Genomic DNA, 15618 nt, shown 5'->3' with positions numbered 1-15618 from the left:
AACAAGAGGGCTGCTGATTGGAGCCAAAATAAGCAGACACATTAGAAAATCAAATAAAATTTAAACTGAAACACATCCTTCTCCAGAACGTGGTGCATACTGAATGTGGCTGTTTATTAAGGGCAGTGCAATGTCCGAGGAGAAGATATGTTCTAGTTAGAGCTGTAACAAAGTCCAGCCATGCCTCTAAAGGGAGCTGCCGAGGACTAGTCTGGAACATCTAGTTATTAATCACACAGTGTGTCCTGAGACGAAGGCTGTATGGTTATAAGATGTACATCAACAGTGAACCAGGTACAATACGGCTGTGCCTAAACGAGACTGGTGCAACCAGTTACCAATGTCAGACTCATGAAGTACCTTAATAAAACGAATGAAATGAAGTTTTGCAACAAAACACAGATTTGGAGTATAACTGATTTACTGCCAGAGTACATATGTGAGTGAGTTACATTTTCATCGGTAACATTTAGCTACAGATATTTTGTTTAAATTCAGGTAACTTAATCAGTACTGCTTGGTGACTAGTCAAATCTTCAGAGGTTTATTGTCAAAATTCATTAAAAGGTAAAGAACAGGGCCCAATAAACGTATTATGCAGTTCTTTTGCTGAAAGATGGCCGAAAGAACAGAGCAGTTCCACCGCAGTTCTACGCTCTCAAAAATAAAGGTGCTACAAATGTTCTTACGAGTGATGCCATACAAGGGCTGCTTTTGGATCCATAAAAAGTGTTTGAAACGAGAATGTAAAGAACATTTTTAAAATATATATTTTAAATATAACCAAATGTGGTTCTTATATGGCATCGCTTAAAGAACCCTTTATAGCCCTTTTCTATTAGAAAACACACACAGTGTGAAAGTTTCTTTTGTGCATAAGCAGTTTTTTGACCCTTTCTTTTACACTTACACCGATCAGCCAAAACATTAACACCTAACAGATCTGACCGTTTGAGGCATGGACTCAAGACCTTTGAAGGCGTCCTGTGGCATCTACCACCAAGATATTAGCAGCAGACCCTTCAGTTCCTGTAAGCCGCGAGGTGGGGCCTCCATGGATAACAGCGAAGAGCCTTAGGAGCTTATGACCATGTGTCTAGTTCAAAAGTTGTCCTTTCTTGAATAGCTTTTGGTAGTTCCTGGCCGCTGCATACCAGAAAACGCATACAAGACCTACTTGATGTTTTGACCCAGTCGTTGACTCAGATTCTTATGTTTGCCAATTGGTTCTGCTTTGAATGCACATCGCCTTCAAGAACTGACTGCCTAATATATCCACCCTTTGAAAGATACCACTGCAGATAAGGACGATCTGTGTTTTTTACTTGACCTATCGGTGGTGTTAATGTTAGGGCTGATCACTGCAGAGTTTAATTTAATTGGCTTTATGATTTTTTTTTTTTTTTCCCATTTTCTCACTGAGTCATCAACACTTCAAACTTAAGTATGCGTTCAGACAACCACACACTGGTTGGAAACTGAAGCAACGCAGCAACGTTTTCTTGCATGGCGAATCAATGGAAAGTCAAACAGCTCTGAACAAATAACATCACAAAGAGAGCAAAGCAGCATCATGTTGGTCAAATAACCACATGGTCGTAAAAAGCACTGTTCCACGCACGATCAAGCTTTCACGGCAAGGAAAACACAACCAAAAAATGTCTCTCCTGACATGACACAGGCCAGCACCAGTGTTTGAAGCAGTAGGACCAAACAGATATCGCTAGAATAGGTCGCGATAATCAGATATTGCTTGTTGACTACAAGAATGTGTGCGCCCAAATCACGCAAGATAAAAGTGAATAAAAAACAGTTTAGATTTTGAAGAAAATGGAGCCCTCAGTCGGTTATTGTAGAAATGGGGAACGGAGTCAAGTGCAGGTACAGGAAACTGCTACATTAGGGAGGATCTGTACTCCACTATTGTACTGACCAATTATCCACATATAAATCAACATGAATGTCAGAACTGATATAAACGACACTCACTGTAATAGGAAAACACTTCTTGCAGGTCTGAAACGGTCACTTTAACAGAGTAGGATAAATCGTTCATAACTTTTAATGAAAGTTAATGTAAGCAGATCATATTCATGGTGAATAAACCATGGGTCTACTATGGGTACATTGGCCATGAACCATTCACACAATGTAAAGGGCAGGTGTCATTAAATTAAATACCAGTGAGGGAAGAAAGAGGGGAGAAAAATAAAAAGCAGTAGAGGATTTAACATCTTTGCTAGTGGACCGCCTTTGAGGAATTCCTGCCCATGTGGTGCTTGATAGAGCTTGATGAAAAGAAAAAAAAAAATGCATCAGGCTCTCTGTTCAAAGGACTCATTGCACTCATTGAATACTTGGTGAACCACCTTTCCACTGTGTCATGAGTGCGGTGTTACCTAAGGGACGTTTTAGCAGCTGAAGTGTCTCGGCACTTGTCTGGGGCCAGACCGAATTGGTCCAGTTACTTTGCTCACACATTACAGTTTGTTAACAACGTACCACTTGTTCACCAGCTTTCCCAAGCAGGTTTCTAACTGGTCAGGAGATCAATCAGTTACCCAGCCAGTGGCAATGTAGATGCAGAGAGGCTACAAAACTGCATCCATCATTGCTAAAGGGAAAAGGGTCAAAATTTGTTCCTGCTCAATGGGTACACTTTTTATGATTTCAGCTTGAATTCGGCAACTCTAGAATGTAAAGCAGGTACAGTCTGACCCCAGGTTATCTCACCATCTGCCTCGCTAAGGCTTGGTTCAATATTTACATTTTCAAAAAAGGTGAAAGAAATTAAAATGTGACATGATTCAGCAAAAGAACACTCAAATGTTAAATACTACTTTGAAATGACTGAGGAGTTTAAGCAAAGCAAACATACAGACGGAAACTGATTTAAAAAAAAATAAAAATAAAAATAAAAAAAAAAACTCATTAAAAGTGTGTTTTTGTATGAGTCATAGAGGTCAAGCTATTTACAGCATTTTACAATGAACGTGATACGAGAGTCCTATAACCTGTTAGGCTAAAGTGAGGGCAGTTGGGGGTCTGAGCTAGATCCCAGGGCCATCTTCAGTGGAGGTGGCTGCTATATCGGTTATTACACTTGCTGCTTTAGTTGGTCCAAGCAGCAAACACAGCCTTCCAATGAGCCGTCTGCATCTCACTCTCACTGAGAGGTCAGGACTTGATCGTCTTATGAGGACTCCACCTCGCTTCTCTTACCTGCAGTTAGAAACAGAGTATACTGAACACCGAAAGTCACTGTGGCCATGCAGCAGAACGCTGGCCTGAGTAATACAAAACTCTTACTAAACAAGAAACTAGAGGTCACAGGGCTGGTCTAAACACATTGCATCAGTAGATGCCAAACCCTGGCGTCAAAACAGAGACAGCACAATTCACAGACTTTGCAAGGCAAGTATAAACATAGTGGTGCTAGGGGATATCAATTCTTTTATAAAAACACTTTCTGAACAATTCATATGAAAGTCTTTACTAACAATTGGTGGGACCTCCTTTTGCTCTCACAACAGTCTTAGTTCCTCATGTAATAGAGTCCATGTTGGAAACATTCATTTGAGACTTCTTTTGTTCCATGTTGACATTATGCAGATTTTTCAGGTTCACTTTCATGGTGTGATTCTCAAAGGTGTTCTACTCAAATCCGGTGACTCGCAAGGCCACTCAAGAACACTAAAATGATAGTCATGTTAATGAAACAGGTCAGAGGGCACTTGCTACTGGTCAGCAAGTGTGCTGATTGGTATAAACAAGCCCAGAATGTGCCAAAAAAACTCCACCAGTCTGGACTGTTATAACAAGTCAGGTTGGGTGCATAGAGTCCAGCTTTTGGTGCCAAGACCCTACCATCTGTGTGACCCAGCAGATACCGAGATTGATTAGACCAGGCTATGTTTTTCAGCCTTCTACCCAGTTTTAATGAGCCAGTGCCCACTGCATCTCAGCTTCCTGTTCCTGGCTGACAAAAGTAGACCAGACCTGGTCTTATGCTGCTGTAGCCCGTCTACCTTAAGTTGGGACATGTTGTGCATTCAGAGAAGCTTTTCATACCACAATTGTACAATTGCTTATTTCAGGTACTGCAGTCTTTGTCAGCTCAGATCAGTCTGGCCATTCTCAGTTGACCTCTCTGGTCATCAAACCATTTCTGTCTGTAGAACTGCAGACCACTGGATGCTTTTTCCTAATTATACTATTCTGAGTCAACTCTAGAGGCTGTTCCTGGTGTGCAGTAACTGGCATGTCTACACCTATTCATACAAAACCTTTTAAACATTTGGACTCGTCTGAACTTGCAGGCTAAGGAACATCAAAGCTCAGTAGAGTAAGGTGTGATTAAATCATCTCACGTAGAGATTCCTTGACCAATTATGAAATTATGATTTTCTACCATCTTATGACATCTGTAGCATAATGGCAAGAAATATCTCCTAGTCTTGCAGATGGTAAACTGTGCTTTACAGATCAGATAAGCTGGGGAAAAAGGAGAATCTTACAGGTAAAGAGCAGTGAGAGGTTGTGCAGGGAGCCTCCTGAAGAGAAGAATGCCCACACAGCCATCAACACAGTGATAGCATACACAGGAGGCAGACTGCCTTCATACAGTGGGTTCAACAGAGACTGTGGGAGAGACAAAGACAGAACAAGAACAAAAAAGTGTTATATCTCCAGTTGCAGTAAAAATCTGAGGTACACTATATGGACAAACATTTTTGGGACACCTGATTATGCATGGTTTCTTCCAAAACCAAGGTTATTAAAAGAGTTTATCTTGCTTTTGTTGGTGTCTTTACTGTCAATGGAGGGCTTTCTACTAGATTTTCACTAGAACACTACTAGAACATTGCTGTGGGCATTCGATTGCAACAAGAGTGTTAGTGAGGTCAGGATGGGTGATCACCACCCACCATCTCCAAGTCATCCCAGAAGTATTGGATAGCACACCATTATTCCAGAAAACTCAGTTCCCCAGCTCCACAGCTCAATGCAGGGGGTTATACCCCTCTATCCCACACCTGGCATCAGTTTCATGTTTATCTGCTCCTATGCCATCAATAGTATTTCTTTACAGGAACTCGACAAGCTGTGTCAGCAATGGGTGCAGCTTAAAGTGGCGGAATGCATTTATTGCATTCAGAAGGAGTGTCCACAAACATCTGGACATACAGTGTACCTATTAACATAGTTATGAAATTTATTTCTAATTTATGTAGCCCCTGTGTCTAGGTTACAGTTTCACGTTATCAGAGTAGTCCACCATCGACTATCTATGGAGGGTTAAACTGTAGCACATTACCTGGTGAAACAGCTCATTCTCAAAAGCTCTAGGGTTAGGTATAGCAGAAAATGAGGTCAAAGGTCTACTTTGCAGCATCTAAGTGACGTGTTAGCCTGACAACTGATAACATAACATTCTTTTAGTGACACAAAACACTGCGTACTTGAATTGCAGGTGGGCAGCAAAAACAGAGGGACACCCTCACATGCCTGACAGTTCAGAGATCCTAATCCCATACCTCATGCCGCCTTCTTGATCAACATCATGTTGACTCTGTTCTCAACAGTATTTATTTACATTCCTAACAGAAGGAGGCACATCTTGCTGATTTGGAATGTTTTATTTATTTATTTTTTTTACTACGACTGGACTTCATGTACAGAAGTTTACACGTTTGCTGGGAGTGAGTAGGAAAGAAGGTCATGTCAACCTGACTGAGGAATAGAACAGTATGTATGGGAGTGTGGCAACTTGTCAATCAGCAATGTTTACCAATAAACTTGCAATGATAATAATGCATTTTTAAACACCCCAGTATTTCTAAGAGCAAGACAATTTTATCAAAGGTTTCCTAAGTGTTAGCCTGTGCCAGGCTCAGTTTAAAGTCCTCCACAGAGTACATTATAGTGAAGCTAAATTGGCTCAAATTCACCCTAACGTTGGTGATACATTTGACTGTTGTCATGCTGCTAAGGCTGATCTAACAAATGTTCTGGGCAGGTCCCAGATTGTCAGAGTTCTGGATAGCCATATTTCAATTTTTATCAGAAGCATTTGATGATGTTGTGCAGCCTATCTTTGGGGTTCTGGAAAGCTGTGCATCAGGGAATAATAAAAAAGAGCGACGGCTAGGCCTAACCAATCTAGCACGGAGAAGAATTTTGTTAAGATTAGAAATCAACACACATCCCTAAATTTACACACTGGCTTAATGACCTCTTACTATTTCTGAAAGTAGAAAAGATTAAATTTTCACTTAGAGAATCAACCAAAATTTTTTTTATAAAACTTGGAACTCAGTGTTAACCCACTTGACCATCACCTTAGGCTAAGTGAAATAAGCTCCAACGTTATCTTAATATGTGTTGAATGGCTAACCAATAATGTTCACAGTGCCAATGTTTTGTGCCCTGTTCTCATTGAACTGAACTGCTACACAGAGAAAATTGTTTAGTGTAATTTTCCTTTAGTTCAATACTGTAAATAATCTGTGTTCTGTGTTTTTGTTACTTGTCATACGTGTTGCTCTCACCAAGACAAATTCCTTGTATGTGTAACATACTTGGTGAAATAAAGAGATTCTGAAAGGTTGACTAGTGTCTCCCTCCAGTGGCCACAGGACATGCTGCTCTGCAGCTCTGAGGTCACATATGAAACCTCTTCATGTTACCGTTACATAAAATAAAAATGACAAGATATTTGTCCTGAAAAGCAGTCTCAGAACATGTCAATGTGTAATCTATATATATGCACTTAAATGTCTAAAGACAAAAATGTGTAAAACAGGCATGAAACTGACAGTTTCAGCAGTAGTTGTGTGGAGCAGTGTATACTACATATGTAACACACACACACACACACACATACATACATTTTTTATATATATATATATATATATATATATATATATATATATATATATATATATATATATATATATATATATATATATATATATATATATACACACACACACATACACACACACATACACATGTGTTACATATATAGTATATAAAGTATATTGCAGTGGTTGTGAATTGTACCCTGCTATTACCTGAACCAGAAAAATGCATGGGGCATTGTGAAAAGGTGCCAATTTCACATGATCATGTAATGGCTTACCAGACCAGAGACCAGCAGGTGGAGACACACCACCACTGCAATGACCCACCAGCGGCTCTTCTCACAACCCTCAAAGAACACCACACCCCAGAAGGTCTGCAGCAGTGTTATGGCCAGAGTCATCAGAGCTGCCAGGAAAAAAAAAAAAAAAAAAGGGAAAAGTGCTGTTTACTATCAACACCACAGCAATGAGAAAGAGTGAGAGACAGAGAGAGAAAATATTTTTGTACAATATACACTCAGCAAGCTCTTTATTATAATTAATGCAATTATCTCATCAGCCAACCGTGTGGCAGCAACCCCATGCATAAAATCATGCAGAAATATTTGTAATATTTTCTATAGTTGAGGATTTCCTAGGGTTTTCAACCCAGCAGTATCTAGAGCTTTCTGTAATAATGGTGTGAAAGAAAAAAAACATCCAGCAAACAGCAGTTCTGGAGATGAAAACACCATGTTGATGATCGAGAACGATGGGCTACAAGAGCAAAAAAGGTCAGGTTTCAATTCTGTCTCCTAAGAACAAAAAGCTGAGGCTGCAGTGGGCCCAGGGCCACCAATACTGGACCGCTGACTGAGAAAAGCCCAGAGCACAGAGATAATATGCTCAGAATGTGGTGTCAATGGTCTGGATCAATGGACCCAACTTGTGGGATGTGGTATAAGGGGTAATGCACAGCATAAAAAGTGTTCCTGAAAAGTCTGCAGGAATTATGTGAGTGAGTGTGAGCTTGGTGAGCGTAAATTTAAGGTCTGAGCACACAGACCAAACAAGCAAGGACGAAGCAAGCATTTTGATGTTGGCAGATGTTTTGGAATGCTCTAGAAAATAAATGTTTGTGGCACACCTGTCAAACACCACCGAACAAAACAGCAGATCTCCATTATTAGAAAAACAAGTAATGATGAAGGCTTGTAGGTTTAAACCCTTTTCATTCATTAAATTTGCATGGGATCCTCAGCTCTGACCTATAGTTTTTGTATTATTGTTTTTAAAAACAACAACAAAAGAATGCAAGTGCAGACTAACCTGATGTGACAAAATAGTACTGAGAGTCTCCAAAAATGCCCACTGTGCCTGGGCCCAAAGAATCAGACAGGATGTTGATCATGGAGAAAGCTCCACTTATTATCCCAAAGCCAAGTCCAGCCACTGCAGATACAAAACACACAGACAGAGACACATATCAACTTACAATTGACCTCAAACACAGCTGACAATGTTAAATATTCTACTTATGGCGGCAGAAAAGTCACACAAGATGGGGAATTCTGTTTTAATGTATTTTAATGAGCTCGTCATCTTCTGGGCCTTATTCCCCATTATCATCCTACAAATTGTTTTCATTTGTTCTTAAGAAAAGTCCTAACAAAACTTCTAAGTCAGACTCATGATGTGTTTTAAAGGGTAGAATTGGTTACAGCTCTGTTTTAATAATTCTCCCTGTGAATTGAACAAATCTCAAATAAGACATTTGTGATAGTCAAAATCTTCACAAACACAAGACAGCCACACGCTTCTACACCAGTAGTTTAGCCACCAGTAGTGTGTAGTTTAAATGAGTCTCTGGTTTGTCAGAAATCCAATTGCTGTGTGGGACAGAATATGCAAATCCACTAATTGCTCTGCAATTATTACTGTTATAACTGTTTTGGTTCGTAGAATGTGTCTTGGAGAGACAGAGGTGTTAACGCTGCTATGACATGCTATGGTGGCTCAAACGTGGTTTGAGTGATCGGATTTGAATTTTTTGTGACCTGACCTTATCCAGGTATAATCCTGACACTCAAGACGCATGAAGTGCCCACATGTAAACAGGGTCTAAAAACTGCACCAACTTAGTGCTGTGTAGAGGCTTATCTCAGAGATACAGAGGCTACAGAGAAAGAATAGTGTGGTTCATTTGTTTGTTGAAATGTATCCAATACTGGTTTTACTGGACTGATGAGCGGCAAAACGCCTGCGTCTGAAAAAGTGCTTTGGTCAAAACAGCTCATCTTACCATAAGCCATTTGCCGGACAGAAATGGGGGATGCTTCTTCATCGCTAATGGCTGCCAAACCTTCATTAGCTTTCCTAATGATGCAAGACAGGAGAAAACAGTGAATCCCAATACAAACCCTTTTCATTCAATCATCACTTCATTCCCTGCTGCTTTTCAGGGGAAGCTCCTGCAAGGTCACAGCTCTACTCTGTGGAAAACTGAATTCGTGTTGGGAGCTCTGTTGACATTAATGTGCTTTCCCCCTCATTTTTATAGTCTCCTATGACCCTCTCTGACGTACAGTCTCTGTACAGCTCACTTTCACAAACAAACCATAACTTTTCAAAATACTAAAGCTGGAGGGTACAAGGCTGCTCTGGGTCTCCATTTTCCAGACGTATTTCTCTAAATGATACTCATACACTGCTTAAACCTAAAACACAGTCACTTAATATTTCACATATACATATATGCAGTACTGAGTAAAGGTTGTGGTCACACAGGAAAGTTGGGGAAAATCTCCTTATCAGTGCAGTAGGAGTTGAATTGCTCGGTAAAACACTAAGATCAGAATAAAACCAAACAACAGTCATTTAAAAAGGGGTGGTTTTATGTCACTGTGTTCATTAAAACATCTCCAAAGCTCTCCTCATAGGCAGCTAGCATTGTTTATAGTTATCATCCAACACCTGGTTTGGTAATTCAGAGCTTAATGATGTTAAATTAGGTTGAGCTGGTGATGAAATTGGACAAAGCCATGCCGACCAGGGGTGTCCAGGAGAAATCTGGAACCAAGCTTTGTTCTAAAAACTAGCTCATAAGATCTCAAATACTTTCTCCATGGTGAAAATTATTTTCAATTCTTTCGTATTGCTGAGATAAATAGTTTTAAATAATGCACTTAGGTTAGCACCCTATTTCAGAAAAAAACAAAAAAAACAAACAAACTATAGTGTACTTTATTTGAATGACATTTGTAGTTCTGGTGTTTGGTCAGCTTTTTAAATGGTGTAAAAATATATGACAAATGATCAAACAGTGACGATATGCTAAAAAGAGAGATTTTTAATACAGACAATCCTTTATTTTAACTTAGGCTGGGAATAAATGTTAAGTTGCTGTATTTAACCAACATTCCCAGCAACTGTGTTGGTACCAATTTCCAATAAACAATTAAAAATAGTGCCAGCTCAAATGACTCCACATGAACAACCTTTGACACTCTCATGACTCCCTAATCACCATCCTGCACATCATCTTACGCCAAGTTGTTTATTAACAGAAACGTCCTGCAGGCATTTCACATTGTCAGCTGGTAAACACAAGACTAGTGCCATTTTGTGCCAGTACCTGGTGTTTGTTGGGGAGTACTGTTGAATAGTCTGCTCTAACCCCTCAGATCTACCTCGATGTCAACTTTGCTTATTATTTGAAGAGATGAATCAGCAGTGTTCAAGCCAGAGAATATAAACCGAAACCAGAAAGACTTTGTGTGAAAATGTGTGTGCTTTTACCTGAGAAGTCTGTAGTAGGCAAATCTGAACACTTCTTGAAGGAGGACTGAGAACATGACTCCAAATATGAGCAGACCCTTTTGCACCTTTGTATTTTCTGCATTGCTGGCCTTCATGGCAATGAACCACACAAGAGAGGACAGCAAGAGGGACAGGAGCCAGAAAAAAGCCCTGAAACACAAGACACAGGCAGACATTCAAACCATAACTACCATCATTATACACACACGGACACTAGAGACATCTTCACCAAGACCAAAGTTCAGGCTGAGCAATAAGGTAAACAGAACCCAGTCAGAACTCTTGGTGGTCTTCTTGGTGCTGAAAATGACCTGAAGGAAATCTGGGAAATGGGCAAGCATAATCATTAAAAACCGTTGGTTAAATTGTTGTTTTAATATTACAAAGATAAAAAATGGTAAATGCTCAGTCACACAATTATGATTTTCGCAACAACTGACTATTTTAAAATCCCCCATCAATCAGGGTGCCAAAGAAGCCCCAATATAGACCAGAAAGAAACTATTGATTGAGAAGTGTTTGTGCGGGAAAATTAATACAAGTTGTTAAGAGCTTCCCAAAGCCAAAAGCAGGGGTTCCCAATCTCAGTCCTGACAACCCTAAGCTCTATGTGTCTCTGTTTATCTTACTCTACACACCTGACCCAGAAAAGGATGAGTTTATCAATGAGCTAAAGACCAGAACCAGATGTGCTAGAGGAGACACAACACAAAAATGTGCAGTGTTGGTTTGCCAGGACTAGAATTGGTAGTCCCCAATATAGAGCAATACTGGGGCAGCGGTGTCTCAGCGGTTAGAGCGCCGGGCTATCGATAACAGGGTTGTGGGTTCGATTCCCTGGCTCGACAAGCTGCCCTTTACCCTCTCTGCTCCCCGGGCGCTGGAGTTGGCTGCCCACCGCTTTGGGTGTGTGTGTGTACTCACTGCCCCTAGTTCACTAGTGTGTGTGTGTTCACTACCTTATCTTATCTTACCACAGATGGGTTAAATGCAGAGGACACATTTCGCTGTACAGTGACAAATACGTGCACCTTTAGAGATCATCAGACTGGAAGTTGCTGGAAGTCAAATATAGGGAACTTGCCAGTAATACAAAAAAAAAAAAAACCCAAACAACCGTATTTAGAAGTTTTAAACCACGTGTCTTCAGACTATTAACAGAGTCATTTAATCTGAGCCTCTGACCAACATTCATCCAGTCTCTTTCCTCCTGTTGGACTGAAATCAGTGTCTCCCTGTCCTGCACATTTTAACGTTTACTCATTTAGCACATCTGACTGAACGGCTCAAAGCCAGGAACTTGCGACAGAACAGGGAAAGTAAGCAGTCCGTCAAAGTGTGCTCTCAGCTGTTTCTGGGCGTGCACCTACGAACTTGGGAAGTGTCAGCAAACGTGTGGGATTTATTCATGTCTTGTTCCAAATGTAAAATGTCTCTGGCTAGAACAGCAACTCTTCGACGGCCTGCCGCACGTACTCTAGCATGGCCAGGGGAGGCGTCCTGAGTACTACTGTACACACAAGTAAACGGTGACAGAACAGGGAAAGTAATCAGTGATTTAAAGTGGTTGGTGTGGCGCAACAGATAACACCACTACCTGCCAGTGAACTACCACACCATGTGAGAGACTGGGGTTCGATTCCTGGTCTGGGTGACTGTGCTGTGCTACACCAATAAGAGTCCCTGGGCAAGACTCCTAACACTACATTGGCCTAACTCTGTAATACGAGTTACCTTGTAAGTCGCTCTGGATAAGAGAGTCAGCTGAATGCCATAAATGTAAATGTAAAGTGGACCATCAGCTGCTATGAACTTCAGAGGGAAGTGCCAGCAGACAGATGATAATAATAATAATAATAATAATGGCTTGTTTCAAAATAGGTACCGTCCATTGCCAAAACTTGTGATAAATGCCATAAATGTAAATATAAAGTGGACCAGCTGCTATGAACTTCAGAGGGAAGTGCCAGCAGACAGATGATAATAATAATAATAATAATAATAATAATAATAATAATGGCTTGTTTCAAAATAGGTACCGTCCATTGCCAAAACTTGTGATAACTATTGGCATTAACAGCAACCAGGAGACAACAGGGAAGTGTGCTGTACACAGTGTGTAAAATGTGTGTACGTGTGAGTGAGTGTAGCCACCACCACCACCACCACCACCACCACCGTCGTGCTCCAGCAGAAGCAGCTCCAGCAGAAGCAGCTCCAGCATTGTTTGGGTTGACAACGATGCCACCTGAGGATCTAGTGAAGTCAGCTGGGTCAGCTGTTGACTCTCATACTCACCCTGCAATGAGGATGATGACTCTCAGTGGATCTCTGGCGATGGTGAAGATGAAGAGGGCGAACGCAGGGCCAAACGCTATGAAAGCGCAGCCGAAGAACACGGCGGCGGTCATGCTGGGCAAAACTTCAGCACACAGCTGCAGCTAGCGAGGGCGCAGCTACACCCAACTGGGAGACACTGAGGGGGTTACACACGAAAATCACACTAGTTTCGAATTACCTGCCAAAACACAAAGCCCGACTAACGCCCTGCAGCTTAAGGTAGTTAAACCTCACAGCATGCTAGAAAAGTGCTGTTTCCTCGCCGGCTACTGTTAGCTAGCGACAGAGCTCAACAACCAGCGCCGTAACCGTAACAACCCCAACGGTCCCAACGACCGTTAATGCCGTTAGTCTGACCAAGTCAACCCCGAAAATACCCGCTTAGACCTCTTTTGCATTCCGCTATTTCCAGTCTTTCATTTTCAGCCCTCAGACTTCTGTTCCTCCTTTTCTTTGGTAGCAAAGCATGGGGCTTTTGTTTGTTTCAAACCATACGCTTGTGTTTCCGGGTGTACGGTGCCAGCTACTGGGCTCGTCTCGCTATCTCACAAGCTCCCTTCTCCCTAGATAGTGCACTACAGTACACTGCACAGCGAGTTAGGGGCGTGTTCTAAATCGATACCCTGCTCAGTTTGTAGGAAGCTAGCTAGCTAACAAAGTAGGGGACGACGACACAGCCATGCCCACTTTATTTAGTAAATAAAAAGGGAACAAGCAATCACGAAAACTGCAAGTGTGCCGAATTGTGGCCGCTAGTTTTAGGTTTTTCTCCTGAATTTATTATTAAAATAATGAAAAGTAGTTAATTAAGTTAATTAAGACGGGTCAACTTCAGCTTGTTGGTCCATCCCTGGATTACATAGTCTAGATAGCTAAGTAGCATCTGGTTGCAAAGTACTTTCAGGTTTACAGACTGGAAAAATAACTCTTATTTATAATTTAAATTTTATTTAAAATAAAAATGTATTTTTCATTAAATTAACTTCAGTTAACTGCAGACTATTTTATTGACCTTAGATTTATTAAGAAATATCCAAATACAAATCAATAAAACCAAATTGATCCCAGATTATCTGAATTGTCTGAATACATGCAGTTCTGGTGCCAAGAGTTTTAGACGGGCCTGATTCAGGAGAGCGATCTGACTGGGACTGAACTAATGTACAGAGCCAACACAGCATTAAAGTGTGCCTGAACATTTTTAATTAAAATAAGCACTTAAAGTAAACATGAATGTGACTGAAGTCACTGTTAAAAAAATGCAAATCACTGCTCAACAGATTAATCAATTCACGAAGCGTGAACCGATTCATGAGCCTCATGTTTGTTCACTGCGTGACTTCGCGGCATCCTATTTAGCTAGCTTTTAAACTTTTGCGATTCCCATTTTATATATTTATAATAATTATATAATTATAACCTTTACACATATGTGCCTCATATTTAGCACATAATTTAGCGACCTGCATCGACTCATCAAAACGATACACATAATCGGTTGGCGACTGGCTGCTCGAATTACGAACTAGCTCTGCTACCACAAGCTACACAGACACTTTTTAAAATAATTTAATCAAACAGATTAAACTACTTAAATGTTTTTAATTGCAGTTCTGATCATAACCTTCCCAGAGTCGATGCTACACTAGCTCTATCAAGCTGGCGATAGTGATGAAGAATCGACTCCAAAAGAGTCAAGATCGAATCTTGCCCAACGAGTCGGACTGTGAGTCGACTCTTGAACTGATGGTAGTTTATTGAATTTGGGTTGAGGGTTATTTTAAAGCAGGTGTGTTTAAAGCTGGAAAAGGTTTAGGTTTAAATTTGAGTATCTTGAGTAACGTTACCAACCAGTTCAGTCAGCTTGAACAGATGTAAGAACACAATATAGATCACGGAGCAAATAATATAACTGTAATAAAGTTGAACTGATCACTCGCAGTTGTACAACAAATGTTGACAGTTCAATTTGTGCCTTTTTTACTCATTTACATATTTTCATTAGTAATCACATGAAAGCATTTTTTAAAAATATAATTGTAATGTTATATATAAAAAGCTTAATCACAAATAATCATAAGTAATAAAAAGTTCACTTTGTAGGTGTATGGTTTGATCCTTTCAAAAAATTATTACACAGTATTTCTGTCTGGGCAAGCCTAGAAAATGTATGAACCAACAATTACATATATGATCATTAATGACTTAATCAAAAACCATTTTTTCTGTGTGTTTCAAATTTCTTAACTTTATTTTTCAGGCTGGTTTTGGTCAAATATATTTAATTTGTAATTTTGCATTTAATACTGCACCATGAGTTAAAATGGATTCAACAACAAAATAGATTTTCTGATTATTTCATAATCCAAAGGAAACACTGAATAGAAAACTAGATTTCCAAATAAATGTTTAAAGCTCTCAAAACTAAATTAAAGCACACTTAAATTTTAAATCATTTAAGACCGGACAGAAAGAATGACATTTAACCCATGATATCTATCTATCTATCTATCTATCTATCTATCTATCCATCTATCTATCTATCTATCCATAAATAAGTGATTTAGAATATGACAATCATCCATATTAATTACAGTAAATTAAATACAGTAAA

General features: G+C 40.0%; 1 protein-coding gene across 1 annotated transcript; it reads right to left on the bottom strand.

Annotated features, from left to right (window-relative positions):
* Positions 1–2039: 2039 nt before the first annotated feature.
* On the bottom strand, positions 2040–13487 carry LOC140536521 (gamma-secretase subunit Aph-1b). The gene is made up of 7 exons (XM_072658379.1): positions 12963–13487; positions 10644–10814; positions 9148–9221; positions 8175–8297; positions 7145–7272; positions 4518–4641; positions 2040–3222 (listed from the first exon to the last, which is right to left on the bottom strand). The coding sequence occupies exons 1-7, from the start codon at positions 13073–13075 to the stop codon at positions 3194–3196; spliced, it is 762 nt and encodes a 253-aa protein (XP_072514480.1). The 5' UTR covers positions 13076–13487; the 3' UTR covers positions 2040–3193.
* Positions 13488–15618: the final 2131 nt, after the last annotated feature.

The sequence above is a fragment of the Salminus brasiliensis genome, chromosome 16, assembly GCF_030463535.1.
Source record: "Salminus brasiliensis chromosome 16, fSalBra1.hap2, whole genome shotgun sequence".
NCBI lineage: Eukaryota > Metazoa > Chordata > Actinopteri > Characiformes > Bryconidae > Salminus > Salminus brasiliensis.
This window is presented reverse-complemented; position numbering and strand designations above follow the sequence as displayed.

What these genes read in the sequence shown, in the direction of transcription:
- LOC140536521 (XM_072658379.1), bottom strand. Translation starts at nt 13,075, where the DNA reads ATGACCGCCGCCGTGTTCTTCGGCTGCGCTTTCATAGCGTTTGGCCCT. An exon ending in GTCATCATCCTCATTGCAGG is followed by an intron (nt 10,815 to 12,962) that starts GTGAGTATGAGA and finishes CTTGTGTTTCAG; the next exon opens with GGCTTTTTTCTGGCTCCTGT. An exon ending in CCTCTCACTGCTCTTTACCT is followed by an intron (nt 3,223 to 4,517) that starts GTAAGATTCTCC and finishes TTCTAACTGCAG; the next exon opens with GTAAGAGAAGCGAGGTGGAG.